The sequence below is a fragment of the Delphinapterus leucas genome, chromosome 10 (assembly GCF_059928025.1).
Source record: "Delphinapterus leucas isolate spDelLeu-1000000601 "Yukka" chromosome 10, BTC_Dleu_Yukka2, whole genome shotgun sequence".
In the NCBI taxonomy this organism is placed as follows: domain Eukaryota; kingdom Metazoa; phylum Chordata; class Mammalia; order Artiodactyla; family Monodontidae; genus Delphinapterus; species Delphinapterus leucas.
Genome location: NC_143138.1, coordinates 77,645,338 through 77,664,940, shown reverse-complemented (window position 1 = coordinate 77,664,940; position 19,603 = coordinate 77,645,338). Strand labels below are relative to the sequence as shown.

Genomic DNA, 19,603 nt, shown 5'->3' with positions numbered 1-19,603 from the left:
CTTATTCCTTTCTGATTTGGATGCCTTTTATTTTTTGTCTTGCCTCATTGCTCTAGCTAGGACTTCCAGTACTATGTTGAATTAGAATGGTAAGAGTGGGCATTCTTTTCTTGTTCCTGATCTTAGACAAAAAGCTTTTGATCTTTCACCATTGAGTATGATGTTAGCTGTGGGTGTATCATATATGGGCTTTATTATGTTGAGCGGTTTTCCTTCTATACCCAATTTGTTGAGGATTTTTAATCATGAAAGGATGTTGTATTTTGTAAAATGCTTTTTTTGCATCTACTGAGATGATCATATGGTTTTTATCTTTCATTCCTTTAATGCGGTATTGATATATCACATTTATTGATGTGTTTGAAGAACCGTCCCTGTATCCCAGGGATAAATCCCACTTGGTCAGGGTGTATAATCCTTTTAATGTGTTGTTGAATTCAGTTTGCTAATACTTTATTGAGAATTTTTGCATTTATATTCATCAGGCATATTGGTCTGTAGTTTTATTGTTGTTGTTTGTTTGTTTGTAGTGTCCTTATCTGGCTTTGATATCAGGGTAATGCTGGCCTTGTAAAAATGAGTTTGGGAATGTTTCCTCCTCTTATATTTTTTGGAAGAGTTTGAGAGGGAGTGACCTTAATTCTTATTTAAATATGTGGTGGAATTCACTCACCAGTGAAGCCATCTGGCCCTGGGCTTTTCTATGTTGGGAGGTTTTTGATTACTGATTCAGTTTCCTTATTGGTAGGAAGTCAATAAGATCTAACGAATGAATGAATGATGCTCAAATGTTATCCACCTTTGTGTTTACTGGATATCCTTTTAAAAGGCTCTAGATTAGGCTTCTTTTGAATAACTCAGTATTTGTTTTCCTGGGGTAGAGTGTTCTAGTACAATGATACGTTTATAAGTGTTACAGACCTTATAAATGGACGGAGACAAGGTATAAAAAATAATGATATTGTATTGGGAGGTGAAACAAGCCAGAGATAGACTATAGACAAAATTATAAACGGAAATTTGTCTCCTTCTAATTTGACTGTATTGTCTCTAAAGTGGTATTGTGTAAAACATCAGAAAAATTTCTGCATTGATAACCTAGACTTATTAAGGAGTAATAAAAAATCCTTTGACTGTAACAGTGGAGCTTAAATGGGCCAGTTATCATCAAAATGAGAGAAACAAACTAAATCATCCCTATTTTCTAAAATAAGAACACTTCATTGTCCCTTCTGTGCAACTATTTATTGATTTGTACTGTGGTCAGGCTACTACTTTAGCAGTCTCTGTCTTTGTCTGAGACACAAATTAGGGTTTTTAAGATAGCAAGGACTTCAAAACATTATTACAATGTAGGGGACCCAGTCCTTTCTCTTGTAAGCAAGGAAACCTGACTCTGAGAAGTAAGATGATGTCCGGAAGCGGTTTTTTAGCCTCTGTCTTTGTTGGACTCGTTTTCCTTGTCTTGGATTTTAGTAAGGATATAATCTCAGTTCCAGTTAGAAAGCGGGATCACAATGCCAGGTGTCAAATCCACAAATCAATCCTGTCCTTAATTGCTGAAGTTTGACATGTCCTCGTGTTTGTCCCAGAAAACTCTAAGCATTCTCTTATTAGCAATAGAGAATTAAATTTCCTACGTAGACAAATTAACTTCTGAATTATATGAGAAACAAACAAAAACACCACCAGAGAGAGAGCGAGAGACACTTTCTTATTCCAACTTAAAGTTTTCTCAAACTAATTTCTCTCCCTTTCCCTTTCTCCATATTTTTCATAGACTTTATTTAACTGTTTGAATTCACCATCTAGTTACTACCTTCTCTGAAGAATAGATTTTGGTCAGCAACTCTTTAAAAAATTAACTTACTATCCTAATTAAAGTGGAAGAGGTCAAAATAGACTACTGCAGTGAAGGGTGTTTTAAGCCATGTAGGTATTATGTTTGGGCAATTCTTGAAAAGGGGAAAAAACTCTTCAGGGAGATTTAAAACTTTGTTTTAAACAAGAGACTTTCTTTAAAAAAAAAATGAAATGATGTGAATTGGCTTAGAATAAAAAGACAATAGACTAAGGAAGGAAAAGAATGTATTTTGTAGATAAAGCCAAATTCATGGCCTTGTGCATTAAATTTTACATAGTAAAACCTTACACTGGGTTTAAAGTTCAATATCTTTCTCCTGCCTGAAACTGGTGATTGCATACCCTGGTTTTTCACATACCCCTTCCCCAGTCTACTCCCAGTGTTTCCAGTTGTCTCCTAAGTGACAAAATAGCCTCCAAATAAGTTTAATTTTGAATCTAAAATAAATACACCCAATATATCTTTCTCTCTCTTTTTTTAATAGAAAAGGGAGGATGAGGCAGAGAAGACAAAATGGTAAATACAGTTAAAGATCATTTTAATTCTCATCTAAGTCTTAAGCTAGCAAGTTAAAACACCTTATACATAAGGCAGAGAAAAACTGTCCGTTTGACATCACTTTGATTCACACTGCTCCCTACGCATGGGAAAGACCAGATGTCTGGTTTCAAGAGTATTAGGCTTTTTCCTGAGTACTTAGTAAAATTAATTTTTTGAAGTTCAGAGAAAAACTGCAGCTCCTTCTGAACTTTAGCATTTTATGGTTTAATACTCAATATCGTACACAAGAAGTGTCCAGCAGAAAATGATCTTTGAATATGTATGCATTTGCAACAATCCAAGAAAGGCTATGAAAAATTCTTGGAACAGGGTTTATTTTGAAAACCCCGTTATTCTAAAAAAAAAACAAAAAACAAATTCATAGTTTTCATAAAGATTAGTGGGTACAATGTAGTGTATGGTAAGGGCACTGAATAGGGAGGAAAAAGTCTCAGTAGATGACATTTCTTTCTCGTTGTCTGATTCCTACTAATTATGTACAAAATGTATATTAGATACTGTATTTCTCTCCTCCTTACAGAAAACAATATTTGGAAATTCCTACGTAAAGCTAATTTGCCATGAGGAATATAATGCCCTTCAATGGGGTATCTAGGTCTCTTCGGGATTGTTTTTTTCTTTAAACATACACCATGTGGTGCAATCTGTTCCATTCTACAAGAAGGGGGCTGGGGGAAAACTCTGGGTGGGCCAGGAATAAAGTCCCCTCCGGGAGTTTTCGAGGTACTAAGTAGAAATGGGGGAAATGGTACAACTGAAGCCTAGAAATAGCTTCCCTTCTGCCCTAAATCATAAGCCAGGTTACATTAAACTTAAGGGTTTAAAAAAAAATAAGATTTAGCAAGTTAGTCAATTTAGGGGAGAAAAAACCCTGAACCTTTCCTGAGATGGTTAAATTGCTATTCATTTTGTATTTTAATCTAACCTACTGGTGCTTTAATTTACAGAACTCAAAGGAAGCGTAATGCTCAAATATTTGAGGACGGCTCATGTATCAACCACTGTTTAATTTTGGAATATGCCTACTTGCTTGACACAATATTTTACCATCTCAACAAATGTTTAGCCTTTTTTTCACTTGACTAAAGAGAAATAAGTTTCACATCGCTTCATTCACCTTCTTATGTGCATATGCTGGGAAAGATTGGATGTTAAAAAAAAAAAAAAAAAAACTTCCTCATGTTCTCTCTACTACATCTAAATCTGTTTACCAATTCAAAGCTGCTAAAAAGCCCTGCATTCTCCTGCTAAATCAACTGGATGGCTAGAAACCAAACTGTAATGTAACAGGAAAAAAAAAAATATATCAATTTATTTTCGTGACAGAACAGTCTTGAGAAGGTATAAAACGGTTTTGGTCCCTATGCCAGTTTTCTTTTTTCTTTCTTTCTCTGTCTTCCTTTTTAAAGGGCTTTTGGCTTTTAAGCCAATCCTTTTTATAGTTATATAACAGTTCTAATATTTTGTGACATTTTGTATTGTGACACTATAGATGAAATTGTCATCGGACTGACACTCTGTGCTGTTTATTCCTTAATTACAACTGTTAACACTGTGGAGAAGAGTGCTCATCTGCCAGCACGTGCTATGAAAACAGCATTATTGTTACCCACACCAGCACCCACTCAACAGGATATTTCCAAGATGGTAGTTTAAAGGAACTTATCAGCACAATGGACTTTGTTTTTTTTTTTTTTAGCTTGTCCTGTTGTCAACTTATAAAACCACAAACCAGTTTAAAATTGAAAATCTTTCATTGTGATGTGGACCCCTAAGCAGGAGCTGCTTTTATAATTAGAAAAAGTAGAATTTTTTTTTTTGAGCACTCCAGCAGTGGTGGATTGAGGAATCCCAAAGCTATTGAGGGTTGTGACCCAAAAGTTTCTGACTGACAGTTGTTTGAGAAATAAAGAAAATAGAAGGGACAGGGAAGGATAGATTTAAAGATGAAAAGATGAGAGAAGAGTTACTTGTGTTCACAGGGTTGGCAATCTTTAAATAACCAGGTCAAAATCCAGCGACCATTCCCAGCTCTAATAGGTGTCCTTTTTCAGAACCCAGTCTGAGCCCTCCTGAAACTGGCTACTTATTGAATGCTTGGTAGTTTAGTTCTTGCTTCGAGAATTTTTACAGGTCCAGTGATCTATGAGGGACAAAATCCTATGAATCTATTTCCTGATCAATATTATTATACTAAGCGATTGTCACTGTCTTTTCATTTGTTAAAAAGCTAAAAGAGTGAGCAAACAACCACTTGGATCCTGAGCCTTATCCCCATAACAAAATAACTGAAAAGTAAAGATTATAGAAGATGTAAAATCAGAACTACTGGTATTCACTGTTTAGGTGATAGTGGCAGTAAATGACTTTTTTTTTTTTTCTTTCAACAGCGCACAACACTCATTCAGCAGCTTATTTAATCAACAGTCCACCTTTCAGTATCAGCTTTTAACACTTCCATGGGTTTGGTAGAAAGCAAATTCATGACACTGAAAGAGCAGTAGGTCTCCCAGTGATGGCCTGAAAGTTCCAAGTAGATTTTCAAATCTTCATTGTCATTGAGGAAGTAATGAGACAATTGAACATGTCTGATTCCTAAAGTTCCTGCAGTGATCTGCATATTCTTTAACACTCAGCTTTCCTAAATAGGTTTTTCAAATAGTATGTGAAGAAGCTATTGCTGCACCTCCTTTTGAATGGTATCTTCTGCTTCATTTGGATTTTCAACACCAATAGGATATGGTGCTCTTCCTAAAAGAAACTGTTCCCATTTGGGAATATATTCTTCTACTGATGCCCAGTAAAGAGTCTGGAAAAAAAACCAACATCCAAAAGTAAAAAAGCATATCAAGCAATTGAACTTGGCTCTTCATAATAGTCTAAATGTTTATTCACTTAAGTGTGTGTGTGCGTACACACACACACACACTCACACATATACGTAGAATGCACTTCCTCTACAGAATATTTTATGTTAATTTTAGAAAAAAATCTGGCTACTTACTAGTGTTAATTTTCAAATTTCTCAGTAAAACTAGAGCCTGGCAGAATTACAGGTTTTACAATTTTATTGTGATTTTACACGCCCTCTTGTGGCCAATCTTGTGATTATTACCAGTAGTATCATTTATGGCTATACAATCATTCAAAGTTTTTGTTTACTGTTCCCAATCCCATACTAAATGATTGCCCATACTAAAATTATCACAATGAAATGATTCAACATGAACAACTGCTTTAGAACTAACAGAAAAGGATGTGACCTGGATGATATCAGCACCTGAAATACAAGGGGCATGCTAGAGGACTCAGGTGAACTGACCCCTTAATTGTAGGGGGGAAAAAACATTTAAAGTTATGCATCCGCAAAATTATGCACCCGCTATATCTTTTAGAAGAGCACCTGATATGGCAAACTGTAACTTCTTCCCACATTTTTTTGGATAATAACAATAATATCAACATCATCTAGCTATTTTTAATTCAAGTAACTTGGAAGTTGAGACGCTGTGTTTCTAGACTGACTGTAGCAGTCTGTAAGCTGTAGAAGCTCATACTGCATTGCTGTATGGCATCTACACGCTTGCATGGTTTCTTGGCTGAGTGCCCGAAGGAGGTCAGAGAAAAGTCAGATGGCAGAAGCTCTGTGTCACAGGAGGGCATTTGATATGAGATCTTCACTATCCAGCTCATTTTCAGAATCAGTCAAAGAGTTAGATAGCATTGGGGAGACATAATTATTCACACTGAGCATTAAAAAGGTAGGGGGTGGGGGCAATTCCCCGCCAGTCAAGTGATTAGGACTCAGCACTGCCACTGCGGTGGGCTCGGGTTCGATCCCTGGTCAGGGGACTAAGATCCCACAAGCTGCCTGGTGCAGCCAAAAAGTAAAAACTAAAACATAAAAAAAAATAAGATGCTATTATTAAAAAAACAAGAAAAAAAAGGTATGAGGGCTCTGAAAGCTGAAAATGATGAGGGGTTCCATGTATCTATGCATGTGGTCTGAGAAGTAGCCTGACATACTTAAAATAAAGGTCATCCTGCTGTGCGAGACTAGCTAAGAAAAATACCAACCAAGGCCTGTGGTTGGGTGTTTCTCCGCCATTCACGGCTGGATTAACCCCTATTGTGTGGGCCCTGTACGGGCCAGAGTAAGGTATTGGAAAATTCAACAAAGAAAAAGACATGCCCAAGGCGCAACTTTGAACGGGAGTTCTTTCTATCCTTGATCACTGCCTTTCCTTATTACTCTAGATGACACAGAAAATTGCAGGGCAAATTCTCAGCCTTTAATTTTTGAGTCTATTCACATCACTGGTTAGGAAGCAAACAAAAACTGTATTGAAGAAAGGTCATTAAAAATATAAAATCAAACTATTCTATATGTAGCAAATTCCCTTTCAGCACACATACATTCGTATACCAAATACGGTTTATTTTTGCCAACCATCTTCCCAATCTGTTCTTGAACTGAGCAAAATCAAACAGACAAAAGCCACGCTATACTGCATGATAATATGCATTTAAATAGCGTTGGTTGCATTTTTGGTGAAGAGACTGAGCTGCTACTTCTAACATCAGCCAACAGGAAAAGCATTTTGGTTAGGCTGTCATCTTAAGATTTCGTGCATATTGTCTGTTAGGATTTAACAAGAGTCATTTCTAAGTGACTCGGTGAAAAGACACAAGGTCTTGATAAAATTTTCACTTGATGTAAAATTTTTTTAAAACCCAGATACTTACAGATTACCCACTACATACAAAGCATGGCACTGTGGACATAGAGAGATCAGTGAGACCCATCTTATTTATTTTACTAAATGAAGGAATCTGGGATATATACATACACAGCCACTTACAATGCACTACTAACTGAAGAGCCTCTCTTCCTTTTTTTTTTTTTTTTTTTTTTTTGAGGGTCTCTTCTTTCACATTTGTTCCTTAAGATTCTCACCTCAAGAGAAGCCACCTCAGGCGATGGAACTGGATGATTCTGGGTCTGTAGAGACTTCTCTGCCGCTTCTATATCCTGTAACAGAAGCATTTTCAAAACAAAATGTATTTAAACCACACACACAAATGGCACCTGTAATAGCAATATCTGTATCCCAGATCTCTCGCTTCAACTCTCCTCTGGATATACAGTTTGAACTGATGGACAGGCACTGACAGATCACTGCTTAATTAACCGGTTTCAAAGAGAGGATGCAGGGTTTCTTATTTTAAAATAAAAGGCAGGGATGGGGGTGGTACTTCTAAGTTCTGCCTTTTTCATTTTAAGTAGCTAGGAAATGCCAATAATTCTTGGAAAAAGAACTTCCTCTAAACTGCTCAGAGTACTAACTTAGCTTTAAAATCCTTTAAAAACAGCCAGATGGATAAAATAGTCAAATATTCCGATACGAAAAACAATCAGATACTCAGACCCATGCTAGGCTGACCTTCAGAGAGTTCTAGTCTGCCCAGATCATGCAAATGGTATATGAATGACACACATTACATTTGTTCAATATTCCATTTTTTAATTTTATACTTAGGCAAATACTTCCCGTATTGAAAAGGTCCATGAGGTACCTGAGTACTTTGCAACAGGAACCTTTCACTATGCTATCTAGATTTTTAGTATCAGATTGCTAAGCTAATCTCAAAGGCAAGTTTTATTGCTAGGTAGTACTGATACATCCTTCAGCTGATGGCATTCAAGTATCGTGCTGTACTTTGTAGTTGAACTTGTAGATGTTTGTGTTTTCTCTTACGTTTGTAGAAACACAAGTGTACTTAAGGTTGATTCATACGTCAGTAAAGATTTTATCTAGATCTGCACATAAAGTTCACACCCAGAAATGTAAGACTTTGCAAGTTGTTAACAGAAATATTCGAGCCCTGTTAAATAAATACTCCCCAAATCAGCACCTGTGTTGTCTTGTGCTTCCTTAGGTTTGTCAAGTTTCCAGGGTGTTGGTTGAAGGCCATGTGAATTTTCTCTCTCCTTTGAGCTTAGTGAGTTGAGAGAAGAGAGAAAGTTCTCTGCTCCATGTACAAGCACTGGAGTGATCTAAGTACAGGGCTGTTGGACAGAAGGAGAGCGATGGAAAAGGGCGTGGGAGTGGGGTGTGAAGAAGCCAACGCTGAACAGGAGAAAAGAGATAGCAGATGGCAGCGGCGGGAGCAAGGAATGGGTGTGAAATGGAAAAGGGAAAAACAGGAAACTCCCTAAAGGGACTCCCCAAAGTTGCACAACCAGTAACGCACCTGCTGTCTAGAGGAAGGTGATTTGAAGGGGAAAGACAACAATTTAGGGATAAAATGCCCATCTATAAGCATGTCTCTCCCATACCAGAAGTTCACGGCCAAGACTCAGGCTTAAAGAGCTCTTGATGCCGATGATACAACAGACATGGGAGCCCAGTCTTCTGATTACATTGAACTTTAAGAAGGTCCTGGAAGAGCCACTTTTTACTTCTACAAATCAAACAATAAAAATCAGAACCCCAATTTTACCATTATCCTAAGAACAGTTACAAAGTTATCTTTACTGGGAGATCTGGGTGCCACTAGCACCTATAGGCAAGATTAAACATTTTTCTTAAAGATCAGAAAATAAGGATACTGAATATCTCGTAGAGGAGAGCAGATCTGCAACACAAAGAGCAGGAGATGAGTTTAGGAGGAGGGACCTGTGGCCTGGAAAAGCAGCCCTAAGTCAGCCTCACCTAACTGTCCCCTCTGCAGCATTTCAACAAGGGATTATCACCCCTCCAGAGAACTTCTTCCTTAGCTTAAGTCATATTTCACTTTCTGAGATGTTTCGCTTACCTCTTGGACTCCTTCTCCTCAGCTGGCTCCTTATTCTCTGGCTTAGTCCTCAGGGTGGGCTTTCTTAAGATTTGTGACATCTGTCCCCATCTTTTTAAGTTTTCTCTCTCCAAGACTGTCGCTGATCTAGCTTTAATTATTACTGAGAAGGGATGGCTAACTTTTCTTCCTAGCCCTTATTTCTCAACCTGATAAAACTAAACTCATCTTTTTCCACCGAATGTATTGAATGTATAATAGTGGGAATTCTACCCACTCAGATACCTATGCTGTATCCTCGAACTCCAACTGTTCTTATTCCTGCCATTGAAAAATTCAAAGTTCCCTGTATTGTTCCATCAGGATGTCTCCTCGAGCCTTTCCATGTCATTCTCAATGCTGTTTCATTCAACAAATACTTAATATTTACTTGTACTCATGCCTAGGCCGTATCTCACTTTAGTTCAATCCATACCTAACATGGAACTGATTAGTTTTGCTAAAAAGTACCTTAAATATGTCCTCCCCTAGATTAAAAAAAAAAAAAAATTGGTACTCACAACACAGAGGATCAAACATGCCTTCCTTAGCCTGACCCCGAATCTTGGCAGTTTGACCCCAGCCTTCTATAGCAAGTTAAATCTTAATACTTCCATATATGAACCTTCCTTTACACTATATGCTGTCCGAAGGTAAGGGCTGCGTCTCATACAACCTTTAAGCATCTGAGAATCTAACAAAGTGCAGGGTATGTACTAGGTACTTAAGTATTCATTAAATAAATACAGACTGAGGTATCAAAGTTTCCTGAGTATAAACCAAGAACTTAAAAAAAAATTTTTTTTACAAAGCACCCAAGGGGGTAGGGGGAGAAAAGGAAAAAAGAGGAGAGGAAGAAAGGCTAGTTGGCCAGCTTTACCTGTACCTTGTTGCCTTGTTGTACAGATTTGTCACTAGACCATTTAAATTTTTACATAGTTAGAGAACAAATGAAAAAGCAATCCCTACAAATTTGAAAATAAAATGAAACAAACCTAACTGCTATCTAGTGGTGGCATAACCACATGGAGAAGAATTACATCAAGTGGTCTTAGAACACAGTATTTTGACTGAGCATCCCTAGTGAGATACACCCTAATGACAAAAAGGATTGTAAAAAGTATGTTACTGAAAACCATTCTCAGTAATCACATGGGTGGTGACAGTGCTGTCTGTATCACAGGATACATTGGTATTGGAAAATTCTTTGGGAACAGATTTTTGGTTTGAGGAAAAGAAGTTAGAGGTACAAGATCCATGATTTTTTAAGTTAAAAGTCTTGCAAACTGGAATTCTGGAATTTCTGATATGAGCTCCTGAAGTATTTTATCTTAAAAAAAAAAAGTTGCAATAAACCCCACTAGTGCCCAGATAGAGGGCTCTGAACATATTTCCTACCAAAAGGATCCAGGGCTCCTTGGAACAATGGCCGACTCCAGGTCTAAGCAGCAAACGCACATGATGAGCCTGGAAGATCGCATCAGACCAGAAAGAAAGGAAACTGTCAGACTGTTAAGATGCCATCAGAAGCACTCAGGAGCTAATCTGACGAGGCTCTCACTTGGTAAAAATGGGACAAGTTGAGAATAAGTAGGAATAAAAATGGAAATGGATTGAAAAATTTCAAATCCCAGACAGCTCAAAAACAAACAAGCAAGCAACCAAAACCAACAACACCTAATTGGTCACTTTTGGAAGATACTAGAGAACCAACCTATTATTTTGAAAACCAAATAGAATCAAGCATTCATCATGCTTTTTCCTCTGTGAAATATACCTCAGTGTAACCAAATAATTGATGAAGGGAAGTTTCTCAATAATTAGCAGTTGAATGAGAAGGAATAAAATAATTGAATATTGCTTTTTGCAACCCCTAATGAATATACTTAGGCAATGATCATCAACAACTAACATTCCAAAACGAGAGAGAGAGCCTGGCATTACGGAAGTGTTCTTCCCCAAAACATCGAACTTCAATCTGATCAGGCCTCTGTAATCTGCACTGTTAGTGGAGTATTCCTTAGCCTTATGTGGCTGCTGAGCCCTCGAAATGTACAAGTCTGACTTAAGATGTGCTGTAGGCACACAATACACACTGAATTTTGAAGGTCTAGTAAGAAAAAAGAATATAAAATATTTACTAACCTTTAATAGCAGTTACATTTGAAATATTTTGTTTGAAATTTTAATAATATGTAATCTGTTTAGGTTGACGTTATTAAAAATGGTTCCTAGGAAATTTAAAATTACATATGTGGCTTGAATTATATTTCTGTTGCACAGCACAACTTAGATCTGTCAATTATAGGAATGAGGGGGAAGAGAGGAACGTGTTAAATGGGTACCTCAGTGATAGAATTAGCAATATCTAGAAACTCGACAGGACAAATGACCCAGTTCCTTTAACAAATATATGAAAAGGGGGGAAAAAATGGGCAGGGAGTCTTTTAGAAATTTAGGAGATATATCAATTACAAATTGGATTTTATTTGGAACCTGATTGGATATTTGAGGATTTATTGTTAATTTCTTAGGTTGATACTGATACTTTGATTTTGCTTAAAATAGTGCTGATCTTTTAGTGATAAATATTGAAATATAGAAAGAGATATACTGAGGGACTTCCCTGGTGGTGCAGTGGTTAAGAATCTGCCTGCCAGTGCAGGGGACATGGGTTTGAGCCCTGGTGCGGGAAGATCCCACATGCCGCAGAGCATCTAAGCCCATGCGCCACAACTACTGAGACTGCATTCTAGAGCCCGTGAGCCACAAAAACTGAGCCCGCATGCTGCAACTACTGAAGCCCGTGAGCCTAGAGCCCGTGCTGCTCAACAAGAGAAGCCACCGCAATGAAGAGCAGCCCCCGCTCGCTGCAACTAGAGAAAGCCTGCATGCAGCCACGAAGACCCAATGCAGCCAAGGAAAAAAAAAAAAAAAAAGAGATATACTGAAATATATACAGATAAAACAATGCAATGTCTGAGGATTAGCTTCAAAATGATCTTAAGGGGTGGGAGTGAGGAGTATAGACAAAACAAGGCTAGCTGTGTTCCGATAATGATCGAATCTGGGTGATAAGTGCATGGAAATACATTCTTCTATTCCTTCTTTTACACAGGTGTGAAATTTTTATAGCAATTAAAAAAACACGCTTCCAGTGTGTGTGATGGTATAAGTGTCACTCTCTGGCGTGAATCTTTAATCTGCTGTGGGATGCTCCCATCCTTCCTCATGCCAGAGTGTTCGTCCATCCTCCTCACAAGAGGATCTTTGTTACCACAAAGTCGCCTTTTTGGGTTAAACTAAATTTTGTGGAGGGAAAGGTGGGAGAGATGGCACTTTATATCATGAAAGTATCTGTAGAAATAAAATCCTCTGTCTTTCAAATCCATTATGATTTTGCTAAATTTCATTTATTAATACTAATTGAAAAAATCCCTGAGCCTGTTTTCAAAGGCCGCTACCTTCTATATTTACTGACTAAACCTTCACTGTGAGTTTTCTTTACTGCTTAGATTCCTATTCATTCTTTTACTAATATGTTTGATGGAATTAGTCTCTTTCTTATTGCTCCCCTTTTAAAATCATGCTTTGATATTTTTGCTAATTTATTTTTTCAAGTGTAATTAGAGAAATTTTTGTTGGGATTTTATTAAATCTAAAAATAACTTTGTGACAACTGACTTAGAAAAATAATAGTCTCCCCAGGCAGGATTAAGGCGTATGTCTCCATTTAAATTTTCTCTTACAGCTCCCACTGAAGTGTAATAATTATCTTAATACCATTCATGCAGATCGCTTGTTAAAAGCATTCCCAATTATGTATTTTATAATTTTATTGCTAATATGAATGTGGTGTCTATTTTCCAGCTGTATATATATAGGGTTGCTGTTGTTTTTTATGTTTACATTTTATCCATTAATTTTACTCAACTCATACCCGTTTTGAAACAACTTTGGCTTCTCTAAGTATAAAACTACATCATTGAAAGATGCTAGTGTTATATCTTTCTTTCTGAAAGTTAAAGCTCATGCCCTTTTAGTGTTTGTGATATTGTTCAGAACATGTGAGTAAGGTCAAATAATGGACGGTGATACAGTCATCCCTATTTTGTTACTATTTTATAGGAATGCTGCCAGGTTTTAATGGTACCATTTTCAAGTGCACTCTGTACTTAAGTACCTATCCTGCTATAACTTAACCTGTTCTTGACAAAGGGGTATTAGGAGTAGTTACCTTACGGTTTTCTCATCTCTAAATTAAGGGATTAGCCCAGATCATTGGTTTTCACAGTTCCTTAGAGCCACAGCAGTGCAGGCAAGAAAAGGCTGAATGGATAGGGCTTTGGGCCAAAGCAGGTCCACTTTTATCTATTTTATATCTTTGGGAAAAGTTTTTATGCTTAAAAAAAAAAAAGACCTTTAGATAAGAATATAAGTTATATGCTTTTTAAAGTCTCTCCCAACTCAAATTGTGTAAGCAAGTCCTATTTATTTTACTGTCACGATAACTTCTATGAGAGAGCCACTAAGATTATACCCAAAGTTAAAGAAAATAATATGCGGGAAAGAAGGACAAAAAATTGCATATCCAGTTATTCGAAGTATGTTTAAGAGAAAAACGGGGAAAAACTGCGTCTCTAACAGCAAGCACTGTATCTGGGATGTAAGAGATAGTTGAAAAATGTTTATAAAAAGATTGAAAGGAAATACACAAAAATATACTAATTTCTAAATGGGCAGATGATATAGAAGGTATTCTTTTTCATCTTTGCTCTTTCAAGTTTTTTTTATAGTGAGAATATATTACTTTGATAATTAAGGGAAAAAACACCATACCAAACTGGTTTCTAATGGCTATGAAACTAGGTTCATTATCTTCCTTCTAGATATGACAAGGAGCTACCTTCCTTAAATTCAATCTCTCCATTATTGAAATCACTTTGCATCTAAATAGCAAATGACTCTTTCTTAAAGACCCATTCATATGTTTCTTATATAAGTCTCTCTCTCTCTTTCTTTTTTTTTTTTTTGGCTCACTTTCAATATTATATCATCTCTACATACCAAGTCTCAACTTCTTCATCTGGTCTCAGAATACATATTCAGCCTTGTTTCCTGTGACTTTCCAAGCTAGTTAGCTTAGGATCCCATGAACATTATTAGTAAGGCCATTCGTTCTTCTTCTGGTCTTGAATCTTCCTTAAAAATTCAATGGCATGCCTTCCCATCTGCCTACTGAAATGCAGCTCCAGCTTAGCTTCCTCTCTGAGACCTCATAGCATATTCTAGCTTTCAAAGAGTTTTTACACTTACTCCTAAAGTGCTGAGTATTCCACATATTTTAATTAATGTTTGATCATACAAGGTCTCTATTTTGTGTGTGACAACCTTATGTCATCAACTGAGCCTGTAAGCTACTTGATCTAAAGAACTCTAACTTATACTTACTTTGTTATCCTCACTTTCTGCCCAGAACTAGCTCAATAGTAAGGACCCTCTGGGCATTCATCAAATATTTTCTCATTAAAAGGAAGACACTTAATATTACCTGCACTTGCTGTAATAAGTAGCAAACAAGCCTTCAAGACTTCCAATTTAGATTTTCTGACTTTTCAGTGCAAATTCTAGATTACCCTATATATTTCCACTTAAAAATAAATATTGCAAACACCATTGGGCAAGTAAGACATATGGCAATATAGAATGCTTTGGTAGCACTATGGCTGTGACTTAAATTACTGTGGATCAAACTGCCAGAAGCTGAGAAGATAACTGAATTTTCCTCTTCCTTTATCCTCTAGTGAGGACAGAAGAGAACTACATCATGCCTATCGATGAAAATATTTAACAATCAAAAACTGAAAACACTGCTTTATAACTTAAATAATATAGCCTTACTACCAAATGTTTTAGTCATAGGATCTCTTGGAAGCTTGAATGGAAGCAAACTTTAGGGTTTTAATTATGGATGAAGCCATACAATTCTGGAAGCAAAGTATAGCAAGCAGCCAAAAATGTTACACATATGATTTTACTCCAAATGGGCACACTGGCCAAATGGTGAGGCCTTGCGCAATCACATACTTTGACCACCTCCTCCATCACCATCAAAAAAGATCAGGGAAATCTGTTATCTTAGATATGAATTCTGTGTGTTGACTGTGGCCCCAGTAGGGCAAAATCAAATTGTTTTAAATACATGATAGGTGCTTTATCGTGTTTCAGGATCTCCCTACGAATAAAAGAAGATGGAAGATAGAAGCTATGTCTTGTATTTATTCTCGCACAAAGGTGACCTTAAAATTCTTCCTGTGGTGACTGATTTTTCCTTAGCCTAAGCAAACTTCAAGTATTTTCATTTTAAAAAATGAGAATCCGTGCTTCTGGTCCAATTAACATGGGTTTAAAAAATAGACAGTACCTCATTAATCCTTTCTGTAACTCAAAACGAAGAAATTACAAAAATCAAAGTTATGAAGTTGACGTAAAACGTTTTTGCAACGTGGGGAAAATATATTTAATTCAGAGAATCTTACCTTTAAAAGACTAAGGTTCCTTTGTAAAGCAGTCTCAGCTGTTTGCATCTGAGGGGTCTTTTCCTTGTTTTGATCTCCAAGTTTATTCCCCATTTGTTGAAGTAACATTAATCTTTGTGATACTCTAGAGAAAATGAAGATTATATAAAGTTTAAAGAAACATTTTATTGCTTGACCAATACACTGATAAATAACTCATTTTTAATTGCACCTCCCTTCAAGTTCAACCTGTTTTGAAAGCCAATTACTATGTCAATTAATAAGACAGTGAAAACCTTAGGTAGTTCAGTACGTCTTAAGTCTTGGTAAAATTATTTTTATTTTCATATGTACGCTATAAGTACATGTTTCTGTTTTTGTAACCTCTCTGGTCTTTTGAAATTATTGTAGAGTGTTGAAAAATATTTAGTGAAAATGCAAACTGTAATACATATCCCTTTGTACACATACTTATATATACCTCCCCACACATACGTTGATATAACTTGCTATACGAAACCTTCTGCTTAACACTTCAGTACCCCTGAATCTTATGTTACACATTTAGAATTGTGCTAAACTTCCATATGTTTGAAGAAGCAATAAAAATATTTTTTTCCTCTTTTCCCAAGAGAAAGATGATGGTTCCATATATGAGTGAGAGGCTGTGTTTACACATGCATACTCACAACAAGGTAAAACAGTAATTGAAGAAAGATGTAGAAAGGTGTAAGTAAATTATCAAACTACTTTGTTATATATATATAGAGGACTTTAAAAGTTTCTCCCTGGTTATATGCTCATTTTTACAAGATTTTGGTCTTATTAAATGATCAGATGAGAAAAAAATACACAAATGGTACACCTAACAGTGTAACCATTTCCCAAATAGTTGAGCTTTTCAAGAAACACTGTGTTGCATAGGGCTGTTCTTGAGGGTAGAACTAAAACCCCAGGTCTCTGAACAGTAATTTTTGTAAGAAAAATACCTTAGGAGGCCACGGTAGAGAGCCTGGTAATTAAAGGAAAACATGAGAGCCCACAATACAGAGGTTAGAGAAGGGTTAATACGAAATATAAGTGCAGGACTGGCCATATAATTTGCAGGGCCCAGTGCAAAATGAAAATTTTTCTCCTTGGCAAAAAATTATTTGGGGTCCCTTGTTAAAAAAAAAAATTACTGGGGATTTCAAGACAGTGAAGTTAGAGCATCAAGTGCAGGGCCTGTGACTACACAGTCACATACCCATGAGAGCCAGCCCTTGGTAAGAAGTTTAGAGAAGTTCATTAAATACCAATGTGGAGTATAGAAAGCTTAGAGGGAGAATGAATTTATCTAGATATTAGTAACAAGAATTAAGAAGACAGAAAACACAATTAGACCTTTTAATCTTTATTAGTCTAGAGGGATAATGACATGCCTTAACACCAAAATCTCTCAAGTGTCAGAAAATTAAAATGACACACTTACAGATTTTTAAGTCTTCCTGTGCACACAGTTTCACTAATAAAGCCAGGACAGTTTGTACATTGAGATTAGCCTTTTTAAAAAACTTACATGTCTTCATGTCTTTTAGAAAGGCGAATTTCTTGAGCAAACAGGGACGCCATCTTTAATCAAAGCTGCCTTTATAAGCTTTCTGCTAAATAATAACATTTAAAGTTACTTGTACCACATGTCCTCAGCTTTGCAACATTTGATCATTCAGCACCTCAATCCACTGGTTCTCTCAGAAGGGAAAAATACAACTTGAGCTATAATAATGTATAAAATGAAAGGAAGGCACTTAAAAACACTTCTACTCATGATACATAGTTTTCCGTATGCCAGATGCATCCCAGAACACTGTGACACAGGTAAATGCAGCATATTTCCCCTCTTCTTTTTTTACCCACATTTTAACCTTCATCAGAATTCAAAACAAACAAGCAGCTGGTACTAAGACTAGTAAACATTTTACTGAATCAACAGAAAGAAAGAAAGAGAAAAAAAAACCCCCACTGTGTAAAATTCAACAGAGGAAAGCGCCTAGGCCAATACAGACAGAGGTCTAGCGAACTACTTGGAAGACTGAGTCTGCAGGCAAATATGGTTGGGTGCGAGAGCTGAAGGTGCCTGCCCAAAGGGAGAATGCAATTTGAGCTGCAATGATGTAATAAAAAAACAGGAATGAAAATTCCTTCTTGGAATGAAGCACTGGCTTTCCTAAATCTTATTGAGTTAATACTGGTTGTCTGCTCACCGCCTGAGTGTCCAGCACTGATTTTTTAAAAAAACGGAGCCCTTCCTTCACACACACATGGAGCGTACGACACTGAGCACCGCCAAGGGAAACAGAAACACCGTCCTGCCCTCAACGGGTTTCCTCCTCAAGGCGCCGCTCTGTTTTCAGCACCGCGGACAGCAGTCACTGACAGGCTCGCCCGGAAGGGGTCGAGTTACAGATACTTTCCGACGAAATCACTGCAGGCCAATCCTCGCCGCTTTCTTCCCAGTTTCGGAGGCAGCGTCAAGGAAATTCCTGGAAGTGACTCCAAAGTAACTTCTTTTCTGTTGCGACCACCATCAGCACTTCACACTAACCCCAAGACAACGTCTGCCGTTTGAACCGAAGATCCGCTGCTTCTAGGAATCATCAGCCCACGGACCACTCAAATTCCGCGTACACTGGAAGGACTCGGGAACTTTCCTCATCACCCTACCTCTTCCCCCTTAACAGTATCCGCCCCACCAGAGCGCAGCCGTCCTTCGGACACTCGGACACTCGGGGCACTCACCCGCAGGCCGTCCTGCTGTCGGACCTCACTCACTCACTCACCGAACCCCACACTGACCTCTTCCGGGAGGGCGCCGCCGACTGTGTGGACGTTAGGTCTCGGTGCAGACCTGGGCGTGGCCACGCCACCATCTTTGCGCAAGCGCGACGCGACGCGAGGTGATGTCATCACGTCCTTATAAAAGGAGGGCGTCCCTCACCAAAGGCTAGTGAAGTGACGCTTCTCTGAGGAAGTGAAGGTTGGCGGAGGACTTCAGGAACCCCATGGAAAATCCGTTTGGTGGTAGCTCCATTTCAAGCGCTTTTTAAATGGTACCTGCATGTGTTGAAAAGACTTCAGAGAGTGAAAATGGTGTCTTAGAAGCCAGAACATCACAGTAGAACGGGGAAGGGGAAAAACACTTCAGAGTCGTCCAGAGACTTTACAGTCAATTCCACAAGAGCCTAAGGAAGAGCTTCGCGGTGGGCATCTGATGCTGAGCCCGGCAGCAGAGCTCTGCCTGCTTGTAGGGCAGCCCCCATAGGGACAAGCATGCTGATCTTTCACTTCTTGAGGAATTTGTGTATCAGTCGTTGTATTTGCGTGGATGATCTCATTCAGTGAATCCCCACAACGCCTGGTGAGATGGATGCCATTCTCCTAACTTGACAGATGAGGAAACAAGCTTGGTCATTTATGTAAGTTGTAGCTTGAAGCCAGCAGAGCCTCAACTAGAATTCCTGCAGCCCTCAGGACAAACATTTGGGAATAATCCCTTAGTGTTGTAAAGTGCGTTCTTAAACATCCTTTTCTCCCCTTGAAATAACTTTGTGAGTTACATGGTAGTATCCTGAGTTACAGAGGAAGAAGTTGAGGTTCAAGAGGGGTAATGTTTTCTTCCTGAAGTTTACTGAGTTGGTAAAGGGCAAAGAGCTAGGACTCCAATCCAGGTGTTAAATTTTTTTCCTTCCAGAATATCTACGTAAAACTTAGCTCCTGCTTCAGGGCTACTGCACTTCTATGTTTTCTTTGCTTGGAAAGCCCCTTCCCCAGTTACTGGCATAGA

At 37.8% G+C, this 19,603-nt stretch overlaps 1 protein-coding gene across 4 annotated transcripts; it reads right to left on the bottom strand.

The window, feature by feature from the left end:
- Positions 1–4,824: 4,824 nt before the first annotated feature.
- On the bottom strand, positions 4,825–18,687 carry CEP15 (centrosomal protein 15). Of its 4 annotated transcripts, XM_089919515.1 has the most exons (6): positions 18,616–18,687; positions 17,339–17,420; positions 15,802–15,925; positions 10,661–10,729; positions 7,383–7,457; positions 4,825–5,234 (listed from the first exon to the last, which is right to left on the bottom strand). In XM_089919515.1, the coding sequence occupies exons 2-6, from the start codon at positions 17,389–17,391 to the stop codon at positions 5,100–5,102; spliced, it is 456 nt and encodes a 151-aa protein (XP_089775641.1). In that variant the 5' UTR covers positions 17,392–17,420; positions 18,616–18,687; the 3' UTR covers positions 4,825–5,099. The 4 variants fall into 4 exon arrangements, with proteins under 4 accessions (XP_089775641.1, XP_089775640.1, XP_089775643.1 ...); XM_089919514.1 differs by lacking the exon at positions 18,616–18,687 and having other exon boundaries at positions 17,339–18,586; XM_089919517.1 differs by lacking the exons at positions 10,661–10,729; positions 18,616–18,687 and having other exon boundaries at positions 4,825–5,252; positions 7,343–7,457; positions 17,339–18,586.
- Positions 18,688–19,603: the final 916 nt, after the last annotated feature.

Coding starts and splice junctions, on each gene's coding strand:
- CEP15 (XM_089919515.1), bottom strand. CDS start 17,391: ATGGCGTCCCTGTTTGCTCAAGAAATTCGCCTTTCTAAAAGACATGAA. Junction 15,926..17,338: donor TCTAAAAGACATGAAGACAT/GTAAGTTTTTTA, acceptor CATTTTCTCTAG/AGTATCACAAAGATTAATGT. Junction 7,458..10,660: donor AGGAGCCCTGGATCCTTTTG/GTAGGAAATATG, acceptor CTTCTGTTACAG/GATATAGAAGCGGCAGAGAA.